This window comes from Bos mutus, chromosome 25, assembly GCF_027580195.1.
Source record: "Bos mutus isolate GX-2022 chromosome 25, NWIPB_WYAK_1.1, whole genome shotgun sequence".
Classification (NCBI taxonomy): domain Eukaryota; kingdom Metazoa; phylum Chordata; class Mammalia; order Artiodactyla; family Bovidae; genus Bos; species Bos mutus.
Window position 1 is genome coordinate 6,730,935 of NC_091641.1, and position 23,961 is coordinate 6,754,895.

General features: G+C 50.1%; 1 protein-coding gene across 2 annotated transcripts in view; it reads left to right on the forward strand.

The window, feature by feature from the left end:
* Positions 1-23,961, forward strand: part of COL26A1 (collagen type XXVI alpha 1 chain) — a 164,460-nt gene that overhangs the window by 23,581 nt on the left and 116,918 nt on the right. For both annotated transcript variants that reach the window (XM_070362142.1, XM_070362143.1), the window contains exon 2: positions 18,895-19,017. In XM_070362142.1, coding sequence (XP_070218243.1) covers positions 18,895-19,017 — 123 coding nt within the window. The remainder of the gene's footprint in view (positions 1-18,894; positions 19,018-23,961) is intronic.

Sequence of the window (23,961 nt, forward strand, 5' to 3'; positions counted from 1 at the left end):
TGGTTGTTGCCTACCTTCCTACAGGGCTGACTGTGTCTGAGCCATGAGCGCATCCCGGGCAGGGGCCGTGACACCCCCTGCCCGAGGCCCTGCGTATCTTGGGTGTGCATCCACCCATCCGGCTGAGTGACAGCTGGACCCAGGAGACTGGAGGAGGACAGGAGAGTCTGTGTCTTCCTTGCCGTCCTCCTCGGCAGTGCTCTGCAGGTCTCCTCTAAGACTCTCTGGGGCAGGGAGCCGTCTCTGCATTTGGACCCGATTCTGGAGGCCTAAGAGCTTAGACACGGTCTCTCCTGCCCACTGCAGTTCCTGGGACATCCTCGACGACCACTTACAATGGCAAAGCCTTCATTCGTGCTTATTCTGTGCCAGCTGATCTTCTACCTGTGTATCAGCTCATTTATTCCCCACAATGACCTACAGGCTGCGCTGTGCTAAGTCGCTTCAGTTGTGTCCGACTCTTTGCGACTCCATGGACTGTAGCCCACCCGGCTTATCTGTCCATGGGGATTCTCCAGGCAAGAATACTGGAGTGGGTTGCCATGCCCTCCTCCAGGGGATCTTCCCGACCCAGGACACAAGCCTGTATCTTCTTACGTCTCCTGCATTGACAGGCGGCTTCTTTACTACCAGCACTGTCTGGAATGACCCACAGGTTAGGTGCTGGTATTATCTCCATTTTTTAGGTAGGGAAACTGAGGCACAGGAAGAAGTGATGGATGTATCTGTGGCAGAGATTGTAGTGATCGTTTCCCTAGCATATACTTGTCTCTGAATTCATCAAGTTGTATCCATTAGATACGTACAGCTTTTCGTATGTCCATCATACCTCAATAAAATGGGTTAGAGAAAAGAAAAGCAGTGGGTCTGCAGGCCTTGCCATCATTTGATCCCCAGTGTCCTGTTGTGAGGTCTCTTCTGGAGAGGAGAAACCCTTATTCCGAGGAATTCTAACCAAAAGCTCAGCCATCCCACCACAGACCTGATGAAAAGAAACCTTTCTAGCAGGAAGACTGCAAGTCATTAGTTTTCAGCTTTGTCTCGTGTGACCGACCGCTGGGTGGGCTGCTTCATAGCATCCTGCAGCTTGTGATGGCTTTAATTTTCTGTCGTGATCTCATGGTGAAGCCCACCTGTAGGACTTCATTAGCCGGGCCAGCCCTGCGCCCATGCTCCCGGGACAGACAAGGTGCAGACAGAAGGGCCCTCCTGGAGGGCTCCGTGGGAATCGCCTGTCTGAAGAGGTTCCTGGGAGGAAAGGCCTTTCATCAGTGGGACAGTGGGGGAATGGCTCTGCAGAAACAAACCAAGAACTTGAAAGAGCATCTCTCTGCCGGGTGCCAGGGGACAGAGGCAGTTCTTCTCCGGTGATCCTGTCTCTTTTTTTGTGGCCAACCCCGCGGTGCCTGGAGGACTTGGGCAGAGCAGCGGCATGAGAGGGGAAAGGTGAGGGAAAGGTGGGCTGCCCGATAAGGGGGACATCTGCCTTCAATCACAGCGGAGAACAAAGCAGGGCCGAGGGATTGCCTTCCACCCGGCTTCTCCAGAGGCTGCCACCTTGGGGTGGGGTCTCAGCCCTGGGGTCGTGCACGCAGGGGCTGCTGGAGAAAACCTTCTGGAACTTAGCTGTGTTCACATCCTGCCCTGGCTTACAGACTGTCCCAAGGGCTCCCCTGTCCTCAGGCCAAGGCTGGAACCGCATGGCCCCTCCAGCCCCACGCAGCCGTTTCTCTGGCAGTTCTAGAACCTCCAGGCTTTTGCAAATGCCCGTCCTCCTCACGAACACTCCTCGGGCCTGACTGATGCTGATGCTGGATGCTAAGAATCATTTCCCGCCCTGGTGTGGGGGTGGGGGGCGCTGGAGGAAGCCAAATTGTGTCCTGGGAGGGACCATGAGGCCAGGACCAACGGCAGCAGGAGTGAGAAGGGGAGGCCCAGTGGGTGCTAAGGAGACGGCATAAAGCCCTGGTGCAGGCGTGGTGGCAGAGATGCTGGGGACGTTTGCTGAGCAAAGGGCCGAGGGCTGAGTCATGGGGAAGGGGAGCCAGTTTGGTGTGCAGGACGCTGAGTTTGCTTTTGAGCTTGGGGACAGTGCAGTGCCTGGACAGCCTGGAGAAGATGACTGGGGGCCTTCCCTGTAGACACCTGGAGTGGACGAGCTCCCTCAAGGCAGGCATAGAGGGAGCGGAAGGGTTCATGGGACCTGGGGGATCCCAACGCCTAGATGAAGCTCAGAGAGGAAGGAGGAAGAGGAGGCGTTGATGGGGCTCAGAGAGTCTGGAGTGGTGACTCGGGAGGCTGGGGCATGTGGACTCCTCTTTTGAGAACTGTGGCCCCGAAGAAGCAGAGGAGAGAGAAGGGCGAGCCTGGGTGCGGGGACCGGGATCTGATGTGAGAGCCTGGAGCGTGTGGGTTGCTGGACAAAGATCCAGTGGAGGATGGACGTGAAAGCCTGGACTATATGGGGCTTGGGAGGTGGGGGGACAGCTGGCATGGCCTCCTTATCCCAGTGAGCTGAGAGGCGGAGAGGCCACCTCTTCCGGGTGAGTGGGAGGGGGAGGATGAGCAGGTAAGCCCGGAGGAGGCTGGGGGAGAAGCCTAGGGAGTGCACATCTGGGGGCTCAGCATTCTCCGTGGATTGGGAGGTGGGCAGCCTGCGGTGGGGGGGAAGGAGAGGAGGGGAAGGGAAGGCCAGTAGAACATCGTGGGGGGGAACCAGGGAAGACTGAACTGCCACCTGCCGGAGGGCCCCCGCCCAGGTGGGCGTGGCTCGAGGGGATCAGAGTGGTGGTGTGGGGTGAGGAGAGGGGGTTGACCTTCCTGTCTCTCCCGGGCAGAGCCGGGCGTCCCAGGTCCTCACCTGTTCTCATCACCTGCTTCCTATTTCTGTGGTTCTTCTCTGTCCTCCTCCCAGGCTGCAAGTCTCCTTTCCTGCTCCGCCAGCCAGTGACCGTGTCAGGGGCCAGTGCCGGGAGAGCGCTTAGTAAGTGTGAATGGACCCAATGGCTTAGATCCGGCATCAGGAGCTCAGAGTGCCTGTTAGATGGGGCAGGTGGACAGCGGCTCACCTGACGTGCCCCACACGTGCTTTGCTGGAAATTCTCCCTGAGCCCCTGGCTGGGGGACGATTCTGCAGACGCAGGTGTTTGCAGAACTACCTGCCCGGAGAGGGTGTAGGGCAAGGCTTTCCCCGACACCGCCAGCCCTGTGGGCGGCAGAAGCCTGGCCCTGCCTGGCTGGAGGACGTGGGACCTCACTGGGCCAGTCTGGTTTCCCGGCTGTCTGACTTCTAGGCGAGGGGCAGTGTTTCTTGGGCCCTTCTGCCGAGGTGGAGGGTGATGGTCTTGATAACAGTCCCCCAGCTCTGATGCTGTCTTGTCTGTTCCATCTGCTGCTGAGGAGGAGGTGGCGGCCCAGAGAGGGATGGGGTCCGAACAAAGTCACACAGCAATTCCTGCAGCTGGAACCCTAGTTCAGGGCTCTGGAAGCTCCTGTGAGGAAGGTCCCTAGAACCCACTGGCTTGTCTTGGATGAAAAGTGCAGGATCCATTGGTTTTAACCCATGTTTCCCTGATACCTGCTGGAGGGGTTGATGAGCTGCCAGTGAAGGGTGCTAAGAGCAAGAGACTGCTAAGAGGTTAGGAAGCAAAGACAGGTTTGAGAAGTGGGGATCCCAGAGAAAAGGCAGAGTTCACAAACAGCAGGATGTAATTCGGAAGGCGCCATTCATTCTCCCGAATTCTGCCCTTTGCAGGGGAATTGAGGAAGCCCTTAGAGGCTCCCACAGCTGCAGGATTCTGGGGTGTCATGGGCCACCCAGCTGGGCCCGGTGTTGAGAGCTGGGACCCTGTTCCTTTGGAAATGGACGCAGGTCCAGAAGGTGTTTGGTTCACGGAAGAGTCGCTTGGTCGTGATTGTGTGTGATCCTCGGGCGGGTATCAAATGCCAGATTCCACAGTCAGTCCCTTTCAGCCGTCACATTCTTCAGATTCTTATCAGCTTTTTTTTCCTCAAGTGAACACTGGGAACCACTCGCCTGGCTGATTGTAGGAGGATGGGAGAAAATTAAAAACAGGAGTCCTGGCTTTTGTCTGGACTCTGCCACCAGCTTGCCATCCACCTTGGGTCCTTCCCTTCTCTTCTCACCTGTAAAGAGTCGGGGTAGGGACAGGATGATCTTTGCAAAACTTCTTGGGGGTACAAAGCTTTCACGATCCTCCATCTAAGTCCATAGCAAGACGCTGTCCAGAAAACACACCTAAACCACATCCCGACTGCGTCACCAAGTGTGAGAACCTTCCAGCACATCTACAGTGGTGGGGCTGAGGAGAGGTGGGCTTTCCATGTGTCCCCTTCCTCGTGGGGTGCCATTCCTCCCCCTGAACGTTGCAGCAGGGATTCTCAGAGATGGGCACTCTTGAGTTCCAAGGGGCTGGGCCGTCAGGGAACGCTCCAGTGAGTTTGCAGCCCCCACATCTCCCCAGCAGTCTGCTGTATGGCCACTGACGGCGATAATAACCATGGCAGTCACTATCACGGATGCTCCTTAGCAAGTGACAAGCGGCTCTCACATTCATTTATTTTTTGTGGATCCCGGGTAGCATGTTATTATTCCCATTTTATAAAGGAGGTCACAGAGGCTCGGATGCCATGAAGCCTGTTCAGCAAGATGGAGCAGAACCAGGCCTGTAGTCTGACTCTCCTGATTCCCCAGGACCTGGGCATTTTCTGCATCCTGGAGTGCACAGGGCCACACACAGCTCATTGGGGGACCTTGCATGAGCCAGGGGCTCCATGGACACTGGTGGGATCGGTGAGTGAGGCCTGCTTGGGCCCACCAGGCAGAGTCAGCGCCATGGTTGGCACTCAGCTGTGGGAACCTTGGGGCACGTGCTACGCTGATGTTTATGGAAGTGAAGCATTTACATCCCAGGGATCCTAAGACCCCAAACCAAGGTTGGTCAAGCCACAGCATGTAACCCTCACAGACACAGCCTCTGAGACTGTTCATCATCTAGTGGAGGAAAAAAGATGCAGATTCCAGGGACTTCCCTAAGAATTCACCTTCCGACGGGAGAGGAGTTTGGGGGAGAGTGGATACGTGTATATGTATGGCTGGGTCCCTTCACTGTTCACCTGAACCTATCGCGATATTGTTTGTTAATCGGCTCTACCTCAATACAAAATAGGAAGTTAAAAAAACAAAAAGGATTCGTCTTCCAAAGCAGGGGACGAGGGTTCGATCCTTGGTCGGGGAAATAAGATCCCGCATGCCGAAGGGCAACTAAGTCCATGTGCCATAACGAAAACTCAGCACAGCCAAAAAATAAGTACATAAATATTTTACAAATGCAGATACCACTGGGTAAAGAGCAAAGTCCTCTTTCATCCCAGAAGAGATCAAGCTAGTTCAGGACCGTGATTTACATTATGAAGTAAATCTTTATAGTTTGAAAGTAACGCCTATTATCTCCCTAGAGGTTTGCAGTCTGCAGGTTACATTCATACAGATGTTATTTCTCTTGAGACTTCTGGCAGTCCTTGGAAGGTGGGCTCCCATTTGCAGATGAGAAACTGAGGCTCTGAAGTTGAGACTTGCCCAAGGTCATGCAGGTGATAAGTGGTGCAGGTTGAACACAAACGGGGCCTCCTGGTCTCACAGTCTTGTGTCTCAACAGTTTTGTGTGATAGCACGTTTCCATTAGGTTGCTTTTAGATGGTTGTAAAAACCTACTGGTATCGGCTTACACAACAAGGTGATTTAATATTTTGCATGTTGGAAGTGGGTGGCTCCAAGGTTAGCTGATTCAAGAGCATCACATGCTCAAGGGCCCTGTCCTTCACTCTACCTTTCCTGGGCTGTCTTTCCTCATGGCTCTAATATGGCTGTCACAGCTCCAGACATCACATTCTCATACAACTCTGTCTTTCTTTCTTGCACACCCTGCTTTCTCCCATGGGGGATAATGTTTTCCAGAAGCCCTTTAGCCAACTTCTGCTTGTCATTGACCAGAACTGGGTGAACTTGCCTGTGCCTCAACCAGTGAGACTATGATTTTGCCTACTTGTCTTACTGATGCCCAGAGTCTGAAGAAACCCAGAGGTCTATGCCTAAGGTAGGAGGAGGAGGAGGAGGAGATGATTATTGGGGACGCACGTGTCATCTATAAGAGGTCAGCTTGGGCCGGCCTGTCTCACAGTCTGTTCTAAAGGCCACAGTTCCCCAGAGTACCTGCTGCAGGGGTCCTGGGCCCCCTTGTGTTGTACCATGTGACTTCCCCTCCCCTACAGCCACCTAGGAGTGAGCATCTGACCCAAAGCAACTAGACCTACTGGGGCCTGGCATGGGTGAAGAAGCTGGGCCAATACGAGTCTCTCAACCTAGGAAAGAGACCTGGGGGAGAAAGAAGGCTTTCTCATTAGTGCCATTCCTTCCTACTCAGCGTCACCTGCGAACCCATTACACCTGCCTGTTCCTGGGCCCGTCCCCACAGAATCTGAGTCAGGAGGTGGTTTTGAGAGATGATGCCCTTTGGAAGGACTACAAAGGACCATGTCTTCTGAGAAAAACACTGTTGGATCCGTCCTGGTCTTGGACGCAAGAAGGCTCCACTTTCCACAGAGATCACTCACTGACCAAATGCAGCCTGGTCCCCTGTGGACACCGAGGACCGTTGGGAGGTCCAGAACGAATGCACAGCACCTTGTTGACGCACTGTGGGCACTCAGGAAAAGTGCTGGTCAGTTCCAGTGCTGGTCGTGGGTGGGGCGGCCCTTGTGGCCAGAGAGCGTCTCAGCATGTGGTCCCCCTAAATGTGTGCAGGAGTGCTGCTCCCACACAACGCATTTGGCCCCATCTTCTCACAACTTGCTGACTCTGGTGCTCCCATTAAGGGGAGTAGATGCGGATCGATATAAATGCTCAAAAACCACACGGTCGGCTCGGCCAAATCATATACTCCCTTAGCTGCCCTCCTCTGAATGAGAAATTCAACTCCTAAGTAGCTGATGTTCCGTGCAGGGCTCTCTCCAGCCTCCTTTCTGGTGGGGGAGGCCTCAAGAATTCCCCGCTGTGGAAGGTGCTAGAGGATGAGTGCAGACAATAATGGAGTGGGAGGAAGCCCAGAGGCTGCCTGCAGCACAGCCGAGATCCCTGGGGTCTGCCGGCTCTCCAGCACACCCCCCACCCACCCACGAATCCGAATTACCCCTCGAAGTCTCGACTCGGCACCCTGGAGTCTGTGCCAGCACACTCCTTTCTTGCAGAAACATTTGGTCAGTTGCCACGGGGCTTTCCGATCAGCATCCTTTCCCTCTGAAAGTCAGTGACCTCACATGTACTTAAATTCCTCCCCAGTGTTGCCTCGAAAGGGAGAGTTCCAGTAAAAACGATTGGGAGGAGATGCAGGCAAATTGATCTGCTTATCCAAACACTCCTATTGGTTTTTGTGCCCTGAAAACCCATCAGGCCTTAGCGTAACACACACTCAGTGATCCTTACATAAACAAAGCCCTAACTCCGGACAGTAGTCTCGGTGGATGAGAGATGAGAGATGGAGAGAAATGTCAGCTGGTTTCTTGGACGATTAACTTTGTTGCGAGACGCCGCATGGTGGCCCAAGGATGGGTCCAGTTTCGACCTAGGTGGTAAAGGCCATTTCAGGGGGCTTCTGTGGGGCCTTGGCTGATGCTTTCAAGGACTGTGCCTGTTTATCCCGAATGGGTTCAGCCTCCGGCCTCTGCCAGCAGCTGGTCCTCCTGGAATCCCACTGACTGGGTTCCCATCTCGTTTGAAAATCTGTGTCTTACCCCGCCTTTTCCAGGTAAGGTGCGTCTCCTCCAAGCTCTTTGAGGGCCAGCTGTGTATGTTCACTCTCCATCCACTAAGTGGGTGTCCTGCCTCTGCTCACCCATCACCTCCCAGGACGGGGCACCCACTACAACCATATGGGCAGCTCATTGCACCGTGGCCCACCCTTGTGGAAGCAGACACCTCCCCAGCCTCTGTGGAAGTCTATCTTCTGATGGTCTCCATATTCTGACCCTGCTCTGGGCCCATGGTGGCCCCACGAGCAAGGGTCATCTGCCCCCCTGTACTTATCTCTGGGGGAGAGTTGGGCTCCCAAGCTGCCCCACCCCACTGTGGCCCTCAGCTTATTTCTGCTCATATATCTGAAGTGTTAGTCATTCAGTCGAGTCTGACTCTTTGCAACCCCATGGACTATAGCCTGCCAGGCTCCTCTGTCCAAGGGATTCTCCAGGCAAGAATACTGGAGTTGGTTGCCATTCCCTTCGCCAGAAGATCTTCACGACCCAGGGATTGAACCCGGGTCTCCTGCATTACAGGCAGATTCTTTACCAACTGAACCACCAGGGAAGCCCATATATCTGAATATGTCTGAATGATCTGTTGCCAACAGGTCTCACCTACTGGAGAGGGCAGGTGGGAATCCGAGGGGCATGGGCTTCCCCTCTCCCTCCCCAAATCGTGGGCTTCTGACCTGTGGCCTTCCCATGAATGCTCACTGGTCCTCAGCCCCACCTTGCTCCCAGCCTGTCATCTCCTGCTCACAGGACAGTGGCCGGCAGCCCTCTCCTCCCAGTGCACCTCCTCTCAGTTTGTTCCTCTCCTGTTGAGGCTCCAGCAGACACCAGGTGGAGTCCCCAGGAAGCAGATTCTGAGATGGGGTCCAAGAAGGAGGATGTGTATTGGGGGCGGCTCTTAAGATTGGTGCCCGTGGAAGCTGGGGCGGGGGGTGGGGTGGGGCAGAAGCAGGAGTTAGAGGGAGAAGTTGAGCTGTGATGTGGACCCTGTACCTCCAATGGCCCTCCCACTTGTCCCACGGTCCATAAGGCTGGGCCTTTCATCTCCTGCAGGGACCAGACACTGGACAGGGCCCCGGCAAGACCTGGGACTTGGGGGAGGTGGTTCTGGGCAGCCGAGGCTGAATGACCCCTGGCAGTGTTTCTAGCACCTGGGGCTAAAGACCCTGCATTGAGGGGCTCTGGGTGGTGCAGCCCAGGGTCCGCCGTATTTGGGCCGGTGCAGAGGCGAGCAGGGATGTTCTTGACATTATTCTGCTCTTCAGACGGCCTGAGATCGCCTTTGCTCGCTGTAGACCGCACACTCTGCTGACTCACAGTGAACTTATTGTTGGCGAGAACCACCGCACCCCACTTGGGGCTCGTCCGCTGGGTTTTGGGGCCCGCAGTGCCGGACTCCACGTTTGCCTGGTCATGTTTCCTCTTGTTAGATTTGGCTCCTCGCTATGGGCTGGGGAGATCTAGCTTGGATCCCAACTCCCTCCCAGGCCCTAGGCCTCTGCATCTGCCAACTCCCGGGCTTCCGCAGTTTCCTTCAGCAGCACTATGCCCACCCCCGCCCCCCCGCCCACCCTGCTGCCTCCGTCCATCACGGTCTGCGGCCCCGTCCCCTCCTGGCAGCATGGCCCCAGGTGGACAGACCCCTGTATGCAGAGACCCAGGCTCTCAGGGTGAGCTTCAGGTCAAGCCAGCAGGGTAGCCAGGTGGCAAAGGGCTGGGCTTGAATCTGGGTTGTCCGTTGACTTGTTGGGTGGCCTTGGATATGCCTTGGCTTCCTTACCTGGAAAACTGGCATGATAGAAGTTCTGACTGCCCAGGGTTATGTGAGGAGGTCTTGATTAGGTAACCGCAGCTGGGAGGGGCAGGGGACAGGACCCGCTTGGAGCCCACCCCGTGAGCCCTGTTGTGGCCTGAATCTCCCTTGGCGGTTGTCGCGATGGTTTCACACAAGAGGCGGGGGCTGGCCCCTCTGCCTGCTGTTTGGTGTGTGAGGTGGTCCCCTGGGGGCCTGCCGGAGTATGCGGTGTTTGCTAACTCTCCGCTGTCCTTCATGGCCACGTGGACACCACATGAGGTTTGGAATTAGAAGGCTGCCCTTCAAGACCCAAGATAAAAGGGATAAACTTACAGTTACAAAATAAATGAATCTTGGGGATAGAATGTGCAGTCCGGGGAATATAGTCCATGGTATTGTGAAAACTTTGTATAGTGACAGATGGTCACAAGACTTATCATGGTGATCATTTTGTGAGGTGTAGAAATATTGAACCACTCTGTTGTACACCAGAAACACATAGTATTGTCGGTTAATTATATTTCAATTAAAAAAAAAAAAGAACTTACACTGCTCACTTATCACTATGTGACCTTGAATCTCCCCTGCAGTCTGGGTTCCTTCTTGGTAGAATTCCTACCTGAGACTTGTTGAGAAGTTGAACAAGGTCATGTATGTGAGTGAGTTGACCGGGATGGCCATAACCAAGTACCTCACAGGGGCAGCTAGAACAACAGAAATTACTTTCCTTATGGTTCTGGAAGCTGGAAGTCCAAGATCAAGGTGCTGGCAAAGGTGCTTTCTCCTGAGGCCTCGCAGATGGCCACCTTCTCCCTGTGTCTTCAGTCATCTTCCCTCTGTTCATGAAAGTCAACAGTTGTGTCCGACTCTTTGAGACCCTGTGGGCTGTAGCCTGCCAGGCCCCTCTGTCCATGGGGTTCTCCAGGCAAGAACACTGGAGTGGGTTGCTGTTCCCTTCTCCAGGGGGTCTTCCTGACCCAGGGATCAAACCTGGGTCTCCTGCATTGCAGGCAGATTCTTTACGATCTAAGTCACCAGAGAAGCCCCCCTCTGTTCATATCACATATTTCTTCTTTTTATAGAGGCACCAGTCATATGGATTAGAACCCACTGTAAGGACCTCACTTTAATGTAATTATCTCTTTAAAAGATCCTATCTCTAATACAGTCAGATTTTGAGATAACTAGGGTTAGGGTTTCAGAATACAAATTTGTGGGGATACAACTCAGCCTATGACAGTGTGTGAAACTGCTTTGTCAGCCATGAAACCAGTCTTGAGGGGCTGGGCCCGACTCTGTCTGCAGGAGAAGGTCCTCTGTGTGCTCAGGACCCTTGGGCTGACTCTGGGCCAGAGTTGTTCTTTCTGCCCCTGGCAGGGGTTGGGAGCTGGCTCCTCTGCCTGCAACTCTCTGGGGACCAGCCCCAGGCCCTGTGGGCTCTGTGTCACGAGTGTGGCCTCAGCATCATCCAGCTCACCCATCCATCTGGCCATGGCCTTCAGGTTACAAACTTCAGTTCTCACAGAGTTTCTTGAGCCCAGCTGGCAGGCAACCCCGCCCCCCAGAACTGGTCCCCCCTGGAATTGATCAGGCAGGGAGTGATCAGGTAGTTAGAACAGTGAGGGCCAGGTGGAGAAGGGTCTGAAACAGGACACCCCCGGCCTCGAGGTGGGTGGCTGCATCCACGGGAGCAGAAGCAGTTTTTGGTAAGAGTGAGTGAATGTGGATGGGAAAGGGTCCCTCTGGGATGTGGAGCTTGGAGTCACATAGATGAGGACACCTTTACAGGGCCTGCCCTGAGCCCACTGTCCTTGGGAGCCTGTGGTCCTCAGGTACAATGAAGGCTAAGATAGAGGCGTGCAGGGGGCCCTGTGGGGCAGAGGATCAGAGAGGGCTTCCCCGAGGGGATGGAGCCTGAGTGCAGGCTGGTAGGGTAAGAGTTGGCTGAATGAAAGAAGGTGGGATGGCATGCCAGGGAGGATGGAGTGACAGGGTAAATGGCAAGATGGAGCGTGGTTGAAGGTAACACCAGGGAGGTGGGTGGGAACCGAGGGAGTGGGGAGCTAAGAAAGGGTTTCCAGGGAGGAGGTGACTGGGCCAGATTTGTGATTTAGGGAGCGCCCTCTGGTGGCACCTTGAAGAGACTGCAGGGAGACTGGCAGACCAGCAGGGGCTGGACTGCGGGAATCAGGACCCTCGGGTGCTGGCAGGACTCCCCTGATGTAGGGCTGGTCAGCCATGGAGCATGAGGGAGGGAGAAGGTGGAGGGAGGGAGAAGGTGGAGGGAGGGTGGGGCAGCTTCCCCGGTGGGGCAGCTTCCCCTGGGGATTCTGGGTCAGGGGACCTGAAGCTTAGTGCAGCTGGTCACCAAGATGGAGCGAGAAGGGGTGGGAGAGCAATGGTTTCAGTCATGGACGGATTGCAGTGGTGTATCTTGAGGTGTTCCATGGGCTGTGATGAAGTGTGTCCACGCAAGTGGGGCACATATGTTGGGGGTTCAAGAGGAAGCATTAAGGTGATGCCACGTGGGGGTGGAGCAGAGCGTGGGGCAGGGACATGGGCGCAGACCGTGTGGTCCTTGTGGGAAGGAGGGCACTGTCAATGCCCCCAGGCTTGGGTCAGGCTCAGGGGTCGGTGGGGGAGGCGAGATCAGGTCCCAAAGCAAAGCTCAGACAGGACTGGGGCTCAGAGGTCACTTGGGGAGGGGGTCCCAGGGCTAAGGCAGGGAGGACTGCTGCAGTGGCATCTCCCGGGTAAAACAGCATCGGAGATGGATTGGTTAGTCCTGTTAAGAGGAGGGCATGGGCTGGGGGTGTTCTAAAGACCTCTCTGTTTCATCATGACATGGTTTCCTAAAGCCATTTAGCTCTGGTTTTTCCCAAAGGACTCAACGGAGGATTTAACGATTCACCAAATCAGAGAGCCAGACACTTAACGTGGCGAAAGCTGCTTGGGAGCAGCCCTTCTGGGGGTCAGATGGAGCAGGGCCAAGTCAATTGCTCTTCTCCATCAGGGGTAGATTGGGCTTCCCCGGTGGCACAGATGGTAAAGAATCCTCCTGCAATGTGGGAGACCTGGGTTCGATCCCTGGGTTGGGAAGATCCCCTGGAGGAGGGCATGGCAACCCACTCCAGTATTCTTGCCTGGAGAATACCCATGGACAGAGGAGCCTGGTGGTGTACAGTCCATGGGGTCACAGAGAGTCGGACACGACTGAGAGACTAACACACATCAGAGGTGGGGTATGTGTGTGTGTGTGTGTGCGCTAATTCGCTTCAGTCGTGTCCTACTCTGTGCGACCCTATAGACTGTAGCCCCAGGCCTCTCCTCCTAAGGAAACAAGTCTGGAGGAGAGCAGATTTGTGCCCAAAGCTGGGAGTCAGTTTCCCTTCCTGGACCCTCCACGAAAGCTCAACTGGAGGGTGGATGGCAATGATGAATGGATATTGCTGAGATGATGTCCCCAAATAATGCCAGTCATCCCCCCTCCCCCGATCCTGATGGAGACTGCTGAGGCCACCCTCACTTCCTAGGCAGTTTGAAGACCAGCCCTGCCACTCCCGAATTCTGTGCCCCTGGGCCAGTCCTTCCGGTGCAGTCAGGAGTTGTACTTCCGCTGTCAAGCTAGTCTCTGGGTGGAGTCATTCTGTAGCCCATACAGCCTTGTTCACCCACCATCGTGCACTCATCATGGTCAGGGGTGGGGGTGAGGGTGGGCGGTGGTGCGATGCCACCCACCAAATAGGTGTGATACTCAGGACCTGGGGATCCTAAGGGGGACCCCATGTGAGGGCAGCATGTGTCCTCCCAAGATTCCCCAGAACCTCGGGAGCCTGGAGATGAACAGGGTTTAGAATTCCATCTGAAAAGACCCGGAGCCCTCCTTCCTTGTCTCTGCCTGCCTTCTTGGTTGTTTTTGGCCAGGTTTTGATTTTGGGAAGCCATTTACAGCCCATTAAAAGATCAAATGTCTGGAGATGATGAATCGAGGCATTTGAAAATGTTTTCCAATTCATAGCTCATTTCCCTATAGAAAGCGCTGACCCAGGAGTGGCTGGACTTTGTTCCAGATTGCCAGGGGCAACTCTCAGGGTGGAGCATGGTCCTTGGCTTGGGCAGCAGTTCAACCCTCAAGATTCTTGCTGATGCTCCCAGGTAGAGATGGAGGAAGGGTCCAGGCTGGGTTTCCCTGAGTAACTGACAGAGACAGTGGTTTGTATTGTGTAGGTACAACCCTGGGCAGGAGAGCTGGATTCCCTTCCCAACTCGGCCTCCGGTTTGAGTCATGGGCAGTGGGAATTCATCTCCCACTACATATTTTCCCATCTGTAAAAATAGGAAGGACAGTTTTTACACTTTTATGAACATTGTGGGGTTCGAGTGGCCAGCTAATCAGTCATGACACCTTGGGGTAGGTAGTGCCATGTCATTCACACACCAGTAGCCTGGACCTGCTCATTTAATCCTCACAATAACCTTGAGAGGTAGGCTTTTCTATTTCACTGAGGCTTGCTTCCAGTCATGCAGTAGACTGGTGACAGAACCAGGTTGCTTGGTGCCTTTGGGGAAAGGGATCGACTTTTGACTCCTTTTTCATGTTCTTTCGTGGTATTTTTGACGGTGCCAGTATATTTTCCTAGAAAATTGTTCAGTTGTCGAGATTTTGAAAAAATTTGATGTCACAATCAGACACAATATTTATTTACAGTGTCTAATCTCTATATGGAATTTTTTTCTTGTTCTCAATGACTACTTATGTATTTTGTTGTTTCTCAATAATGATTATCTAAATTTTGTCTGTTTGATTTTTTAAAAGCCTGTGTTTGATTTTGTTGATTCACTTTTGCATGTACTCTATTTTCATTCATTTCTTTGTTCATCTTGCTTAGCACTCAGTGGGCCCTTTCGAATTAAGAACTCATGTCTTACAATTTTTAAATGAGCAGGTCCATGCTACTGGTGTGTGAACGACATGGCACTCCCTGCCCCAAGGTGTCATGACTGATTAGCCGGCCACTCGAACCCCACAATGTTCATAAAAGTGTAAAAACTGTCCTTCCTATTTTTACAGATGGGAAAATATGTAGTGATATCATAGGATATCACTCATATGTAGAATCTAAACATATACAAATGAACTTCTTAACAAAATAGTAATAGACTCATAGAGATAGAAAACAAACTTGTGGTTATCAAAGGGGAAAGTTGGGAGGGGGATAAATTAGGAATCTGGAATTAACAGATACACACTACTATACATAAATGAACTAAAAATAAAGACCTACTGTATAGCACAGGGAACTATATTCAGTATCTTGTAATGATCTATAATGGAAAAGAATCTGAAAAAGAATATACATGTATGTATATATATATATTTAAAACACTGAATCACTTTGCTGTACACCTGAAACATTGTAAATCAACTGTGCTTCAATAAAAATATTTAAAAATGAAAAAATTATTCACACACGCAAAAGAATTCACGTCTTTCTTCAGCTCTGGGAAATATTCTTTATTATTGCTTCAAGTCTATACATTCCTGTGCTGTCTCTGGTCTCCCCTAATAGATGTGTGTTGGAACTTGGTCTGTCCTCTGGGTACCTCACCTTTGCTCACACATTTTCCATCTCTGTGTCCCTCTGCAGTGCATCCTTGGAGAGGTCATGGCTCACATCCACTCATCAGCTCATTCCTTAATTTGTCTGCTCTGAATTTTCAGCCCATCTGTTGAGCCTTTTTTCTTTTCCCAGTCATATTTCATTTCCAAGGCATCTAACTTTTTCATTTCATAGTATTTCTTATGTGTGAAAAATTATGTCTCCTTGAGGACATTAATTACACTGGAGACAACCATCTCCATAAGGAAGCATCTCCAATTGCTCTATTCATTGTTTTTTTTTTCTTGAATTGTGATTTATTCTCTGTTGAGTCAGTGCCTTTCAGGGTATTGGCCTTTTTTCCTTAAATAGTTTGAAATTCTTGGCATTTGGGGTTTTCCATTAGCTGTTTCTGTTTCTCTGTTCATTGCTGCTTTGCCTCTTGGTGGATTGGTGGAATAGGTAGAGGATAAAGAATGTTCAAGAATTCAGCTGTCTGACCTTGAGAGAGTCCCAGTTTTTCCTGGAGGTCATCTGCCTTTGAGGCATCCATTCTGATCACACCTGCCACGAAACAGGACAGTTCAATGCCTGATTCTTTTTTTTGTTAATTAATTTTTTATTGAAGTATTGCTTTACAAATGTTGTATTAGTTCCTACTGTACAGCAAAATGAATCAGCCGTATTTATGGTCTATCCCCTCCTCTCTGGACTTCCTTCCCATTCAGGTCACCACAGTGCATTAGAGTTCCTGTGTTGTACAGTATGTTTTCATTAGTTATCTATTTCATACACAGCAGCAATAGTGTATTTGTGTCAATTCCAATCTCCCAATGCCTCCCCGACCCCCGCCCCCCGCTTTCCCCCCTGGTAGGTATCCATATATTTGTTCTCCATGTCTGTGTCTCTTTTTCTGCTTTGCAAATAAGATCATCTATATACCATTTTTCTAGATTCCACATATATGTGTTAATATACATATTTGTTTTTCTCTTTCTAACTTACTTCATCTGTGTGACACCAATGCCTGACTCTTGACACCAGCAAGGATAGGAATCCTGGTCCTGCCTGTCTGGCTCCTTCTCCTGTGGTCCTCTGACAGTCGCCTCTGCACCCCTCCCCTATCCCATTGGCCACATTTGCTGCTCCTACAGTGCGCCCGCCTTGAACCCAGTCTTCCCTGTGTGTTTTGGTCTGTGCTTCCTCCTTCAGTTAAGTGCCTGGTGCTTTTAGCTCCTCAAATTCCTCAAAGTACCTGTCCCACTGCTTTTTGTTTTCCAATGCTCCTAGGGACTTTTTTATTTGTATTATCTGCTTTATTGAATTCTGATTGACAAATTTAAAAAGTGTTTATTTAGATTGTACAACTTGATTTTTTTTTTTTTTTTTACAATGTGATGATTTAATTGCATATACATTGTGAAATGATTACCAAGGATTATTAACACATCTCTCATTTCACATAGCTACCTTCTTTTTGTGTATAAGAACACAAATAAGAACACTGAAGATCTATTCTCTTAGCAAATTTCAAGTGTACAGTATGGTATTATGAACCATAATCACCCTATACAGATCTAAACTGTGCACTAGATCCCCAGAACTTATTCATCTTATAACTGGAATTTTGTATCCTTTGACCAACATCTCCCCATCTCTCCCATCCTCCTCTCCCCTGACAACCACTGTTCTCTCTGGTTCTATGAGTTTGGCATTTTCAGATTCTTCTTATAAATGAGATCATACAGATTTGTCTTTCTCTGTCTGACTTTATACCCTTAGCATAATGTCCTCTAGAGTCATCCATGTTGTCACAGATGGTAAGGTTTCCTTTCTTCTTGTGGTTGAATAATTGCATTCCATTGTGTATATACGCTGCATTTTCTTTATCCATTTATCTGTCGATGGACATTTGGTTGCTTCCATCTTGACTATTGTGAATAATACTGCAACAAACGTGGAGGCGCAGATATTTCTTTGGGATACTGATTTTGTTTCCTTTGGATAGATGAACCAGAAGTGAGATTCCTGGGTCATATAATAATTCTATTTTTAATTTTTTTACAGAACCTGCCATAATGGGTGCACCAATTTACCTTCCTACCAATACTGTACCGTGCTTCCCTTTTTTCTCCACCTTCAACAACCCTTGTTGTCTCATGTCTTTTTGATAACAGCCATCCTAACAGGTGTGAGGTGATATCTTATTTTGATTTGCATTTCCCTGATGAGGCTTTCCTGGTAGCTCAGCCGGTAAAGAATCTGCTGCAATACAGGAGACCCCGGTTCGATTCCTGGGTTGGGAAGATACCCTGGCAAAGGGATAGGCCACCCACTCCAGTATTCTTTGACTTCCCTGGTGGCTCACCCAGTAAAGAATCTGCCTGCAATGCAGGAGACCTGGGTTGGGATGATCCCCTGGAGAAGGGAACTGCTACCGACTCCAGTATTCTTTCCTGGAGAATTCCCTGGACTGTATAGTCCATGGGGTTGTTTCACAAAGAGTCGGACATGACTGAGTGACTTTCACACACTGATGCTGAGTACCTTTTCATGTGTCTGTTGGCCATCTGTATGTATTCTATGTGTATTCTTTAGGAAAATGTCTATTCAGATTCTTTGGCCATTTTTATTGGATTATTATTAATTTTTGCTATTGAGTTTTATGAGTTCCTTATATATTTTGATATCAGTCCTTACCAAATAAATAGTTTGCAAAAATCCCAAAGCTCCCACAAAGGCATTTTTGTCTGAGGACGACTGCCAGATTATTGTTATTGGGGGGTATTGAGTAAGGAACCTCCTCTGCCACCATCTTGATGATTTCATGGGGGACTTACTTTTAGATTTTCAATTTCTAGGATCTGGAGATGGGAGGGGGGAGGTGTCTGCCATCTTGATCTAATCACCATATTGTTTGCACATGTTCTGCACCCCCACCTCCCTGGGTCCCAGCTCAGGCCTCCTCAGCTCTTACACACTGCACCAGAGGGGCTTTTCTGAAATCAGAATCATCTGAATCATTGCCCACAGCTCAGAGTCTTTCAGTGGTTCCCACCAAAGTCAGGATGAGACCCACTTCTAGCCTGGCAGGTTCCAGGCCTCTTGGTGTCTCCTGGCTCCTCCCCTTCCTCCAGTCTTCTGGCCGCAGGCAGATCTTTGAACCCACGATGGTCTGTCTCAGCTCCTTGCCTTTGCTCACTCTGCTGTCTCTTCTGCGGACTGCCTCCACTCTTTGCCCCTACACTTAGGGTTGGCTGACTCTGATCTTTCCCCTTTCTTAGGACCTGGGTGGGGGGCCCTGCTGGGTTCCCACAGTTTCACAGCCCCATGCCCATCCTGTGATTGTCCCTATGACCCCGCATTCCAGTGTGTTCTAATCATCTCCCCGACAGTTTTCCTTCAAGAGGGGGATTTCCTGGCAGGGGTACAGCCCCATCCTGATTTCACACGGAGTTGTTGGAAGACTGGAATGATGCGGGGGGCTTGATGGCTACGGGGTGTGGCTACTCTCTCCTTTTGACCGAGGCAGAGGGTCTCAGCGGGCCCCTTGCCCAGCAGCAGTGGCCCTGCAGGCATGTGGAGGAGCCCCGTCTGGCCTTGGACAGCCTTTTGATCCGCAGTCAGATGCCTCAGGAACGGGCGGGACTGATGCGACTGTTGCTCTCCCCACAGGCACTGGTGCCATCACACGGTGACACGGACGGTGTCCTGCCAGGTGCAGAACGGCTCGGAGACGGTGGTCCAGCGCGTGTACCAGAGCTGCCGGTGGCCTGGGCCCTGCGCCAACCTCGTGAGGTAACGGCCGCAGGGCTGGCCAGCTCTGCCTTTCCTTTTACTTCCTCTGGGTGAACCCAGCTCTAGCAGAGCTGCTGGGGTAGGAGGGCTGAGGCCTGGAAACAGAGGCTGGCACGCATTTATGGAGCAGCTTTTGTGTATGGGGTATGGGGACAATGTGTGTGCAAAGATGAAAGGGACTTGCTCCCCAGCTGAAAGATCCTCATAATCCAGCGGATATTTGATGAGCAAAAGGGCCAGGCCAGGCCATTCACACACACATCCCCCCACAAGCCCCTCTTCTCAAGAGCTGCCCACTTCAAGCCCCACCCTCACAGCCCCACCCACCACCAGCCCCGTCCACCTCACAGCCCCACCCCTCAAGTCCCACCACACCACAGCCCCCCAACCCCTTTCAAGCCACACCTACCCAAGCCCCGCCTCTGCCCAGCCCCACCCCACCACGGCCCTGCCCATTTCATGGCCCCGCCCATCTCAAGCCCCACCCCGCTCCACAGCCTTACTTCTGTCTCCAGTGTCCTCCACTCCCAGCTCTCAGGAGCTCCTCAACATTCACAGGGAGAGGTCTAAATGGGTGACTAGACGTCCAAGGACTCTGAGACCCAGCCTTGCCTGCCTCCTTGTCCTCTGCCCCTTCAGGTCTTGCTCCAGCTCCCGGAACTGGACTCCTTACCGTTTCACCCCTACTGGTCTCCAGCTCTAGCTTTCTGTTTCAAAGACCCTTCCTCATCTTCTTCCTGGGACCACCCTCCTCAAACTCCAAATCCCTCTCCCTTGTGTGTTAAGAGAACACTTTGTGCCCTCCACTAAGAGGACATTTGCGTGGGGGATCTGTTTTAGGCAAGGTTCTTCAGAGAAGCAGAACCAATAGTGTGTGGTAGTAGATATATATGGGAGATGGACAGATTTTTAAGGCATTGGCTCATGTGGTGGTGGGGGTTGGCACCTCCAAAAGCTACAGGGTAGGCTCCAGAGACACAGGGAAGAATTACCGTTGCAGCTGGGGTCAGAAGGCAATCCGCTGGCAGAATTTCCTCCTCTTCAGGGGAGGGCGGTCTTTTTCTGAAGGCCTTCACCTGATTGAATGAGGCCCACATATTATGGAGGGGTAATCTGCTTTACTCAAAGTTTACTCCCTCAATGTTAATCTCATCTAAAGAAATACTTTCATGGCAACATCCATTCATATTTGACCATAGAGCTAGGTACTGTGGCTCGACCACGTTGACATGTAAAATTAACCATCACAGAGTCATCATGAGTTGGGTATGTTTTCATCCCCAAAGATTAAGAGTGAGCCCCTGAGTTGGGGCCTGTGCCCACACAGCGCTGCCCACTATAGGGCTCAGCATGGAGCTGACCCCAGAATCAGCCTGCAGCATGAATTGGTGGGACCCACAGGAGTATGCTCCTAGGCCAGAATTATTATTGTTTGTTTTTATTATGAAGATAGTGATATATCCTTACTGCTAAAAAGAAGTTCAAACATTTGATAGTAACTGAGTAAAGTAAAAAATGAATATTCTCTTCTCTTCCAGTGTCACTTCCATAATCCCATTGTTAAAATGTCATTCCAGATTTTTTCTCCACATATATGTATATATGTAAATATATTTTTTTTTTTAATTTTATTTTTATTGAAGTATAGTTGAATTGCAATGTGTTCATTACTTCTGTGCAGCAAAGTGACTCAGTTATACCTATACATATATGTATATATATATATATATATTCTTTTCATATTATTTTCCATTTTGGTTTATCACAGGATATCAAATATAGTTCTCTATGCTAAACAGTAGAACCTTGTTGTTTATCCTTTCTGTATATACCAGTTTGCATCTGCTAATCCCAAACTTCCAAGGCCCCCCTTGGCTGCTACCAATCTATTCTCTTTGTCCCTGATTGTAAACATATTTTCTTAAACAAATATTAAGTAATGTTATTTTGTTCTATAACTTGGTTTTCCCCCAGGAAAATATTTTGCAATATATTCCCATAGAGACACCTCATTTTTAACAGCTGTGTAGTATTCCACTGTAGAAGAGCATCATCATTTATTTCCCATTCCCTCAATTGATGGGTATTTAAGTGGTTGTCTAATTTAGCCACTCCAGACCATGTTTCAATCACATTATCATATATATTTTAACAATTTTACAAGTGTTTTTTCAAACTTTTCTTAAAGTTTAATTTTATATTTACACAAGTGTTGCAAAAACTAGTAAGCAGAGTTTCTGTGTAGCTTTTCCTTTCATCAGCTTCCCTGCCTTAGTCCATTTTTGGGGCTGTTGTATCAAACCACCATAGACTGGGGGGCTTAAATGACAAACATTTATTTCTCACAGTTCTGGAGGCTGAGAAGTCCAAAGTCAATGTGCTGCCAGATTCATTATCTGGAGAGAGCTCTCTTCCTTGTTCATAGACAGTCCTTTTCTCAATGTATCTTCCCTGGGGTCTTTAAAAGGGTGCTAATCCCGTTCACGAGGGCTCCACCTTTATGACCTAATCACTTCCCGAAGGCCCCACCTTCAAATACCATCACACTGGGGATTAGGTTTCAACATAAGAATTTAGAGGTGGGGGTTGGGGGAAACACAGACATTAAATCTATAGCATTTTTCCTAAGGTTAATATCTTCTAGAACCATAGTACAATTATCCAAGCCAGGAAATTAGCAATGATATAATACTCTAAACCAAGACATTATTTAAATGTTACCAACCATCCTACTCATATCATTTTTCTGGTTTTATTTTCCCCATTTTACATTTGTCTCCTTAGTCTCCTCCAGTCTGGGGCCATTTTTTGGTCTTACTTTGTCTTTCATGACCTCAGCACTTGTAAAAGTACTAACCAGTTATTCGATGGAGATTATGCATTTTGGGGGAGGAGATTGTGAAAGGCATGTTGTACCTTTCTTGGGGCACATATGAAGAGGTACATAGAATCAATACTGCTGATGTTAACTTTGATCACTTGGTTAAGGTGGTGTCTCAGCCAGGTTTCTCCACTGTTGTGTAATTATTTCTCTCTTTGCCATTTATAAGTATATTATGGGGAGATATTTGGAGTCTAGACAGATATGCTGTTCCTCTTCCTCCTTTCTCCCAGTAATTTTAGCATCCATTGATGATTCTTGCTTGCCATAATTATTATTATGGTGTTTGCCAAATAGTGACTTTTGATTTTCATCATTTTCTTAGTAGTAGAGGTTCTTTAGTTGTGGTCTGTGTTGTATACAAGTGTTTTGATATATTCATTCTGCAGGAGGAATGGTAAGTAAGTGGATTCTGCTGCTGCTCTTTAGTCGCTCAGTCGTGTCCAACTCTTTGTGACCCCATGGACTATATTCCATCAGGCTCTGTCCATGGGATTTCCCAGGCAAGAATCCTGGAGTGGGTAGCCATTTCCTTCTCCAGGGAAATCTTCCCGAGTCAAGGATCGAACCTGCATCTGCTGCTTGGCAGGTGGATTCTTTACCACTAAGCCACCTGGGAAGCCCAAGTAAATGGATACATCCATTAAAAATCGAAGGCAAAAGGCTACTTTTAAATGTTGTGCTAGAGGATGACCAATGGATTGATAATGAAGAAAAGATGCTAGCCCCCCTTTCCTCTTTTAAACTATTATTTATTTACTTGGTTGCACTGGGTCTTAGCTGTGGCATGTGGGATCTAGTTCCCTGACCAGGGATCAAACCCGGACCCCCTGCATTGGGAGCACAGAGTCTTACCCACTGGACCACCAGGGAAGTTACCCCTAACTCCCTTTCCTTTTCAGCAGAGGGGACAGAGACCCCATTTTCCCTCCCTCCCTCATGTCTCAGGACCCAGATTCCAAGACTCTTCTGCTTTTCTCATCATCAGGGGTCATTAGAGGACTGGGTCATCATCATCTGATCCTGGGAGCATCTTCTGAGAAGAAGGGTCTCTGGAGTTGGGTCTATAAGTGACCCTGACAGTGTGGGTCTTGCTCATTGTGAGGAACGACCACTCCAACAGAGAAACTGCTGCTTGGGGCTGGAATTCAGGCCATGAGGAGTGAGGGTATACCTGTCTCACAGTTCCAATCCCACCAGTCTCGATTTGTGCAAGTAGGGAGCCCAGCTCGGAAACGGCTCTTTACAAGACATAGGATTTGACTTCAGTAAACTCATACCTATGTCTTCGGAGTTGAGGCATAAACATGAACAGTTGTATTTTTGTTTTTCCATGTTGGGCTTTAACTGCAGTCCTGTGTGTTGGGTACACTCCACGGTCAGCTCTCAAGGTGGAAACAAGGGCTTCCACAATGGCACTGGTGGTAAAGAATCCACCTGCCAATGCAGGAGACCCAAGAGACAGAGGTTCAATCCCTGGGTCAGGAAGATCCATGGAGTAGGAAACCCACTCCAGTATTTCTTGCCTGGAAAATTCCACAGACAGCAGAGCCTGCCGGGCTACCGTCCATGAGGTCACAAAGAATCAGACGTGACTGAGCATGAGTGGGCTATACATCAGAAAACCTGGACAAACACAAAGCACTGAATGTGGAACAAAAAAGTTCATGCATGCAGGCACACACACACACTCCACTGGGTTGTATTTGGGTTTAGAGAACGAACTGTCAGGATTCCCTTTACTAGAAAACCTTGGAAGGAAGGGAGCAGTGGGCTGGCTTTCTTAATGTCAAAATTACAGCTTGAGGTTTTTATATTTTCTAAATACAGTAAGGCACCTTTAAGAAAAGCCAAATGAGCTAAGTACTGAGTCACTGACCTCACCTGAAAAAATGTTAAATGTTCATTGATTTTCACAAGGGCTCTTTGCTTTATGACTGAAGAAATAACGAAAACAATGGTTCAGGAGCATCGGGGCCTTGTCTTTGGAATGGGTGTTTACAGGCCTTTCAGGGAGGTCTCTCCCTCCCCTTGGCATCAGGAGTCGAGAACAGAATGTTCAG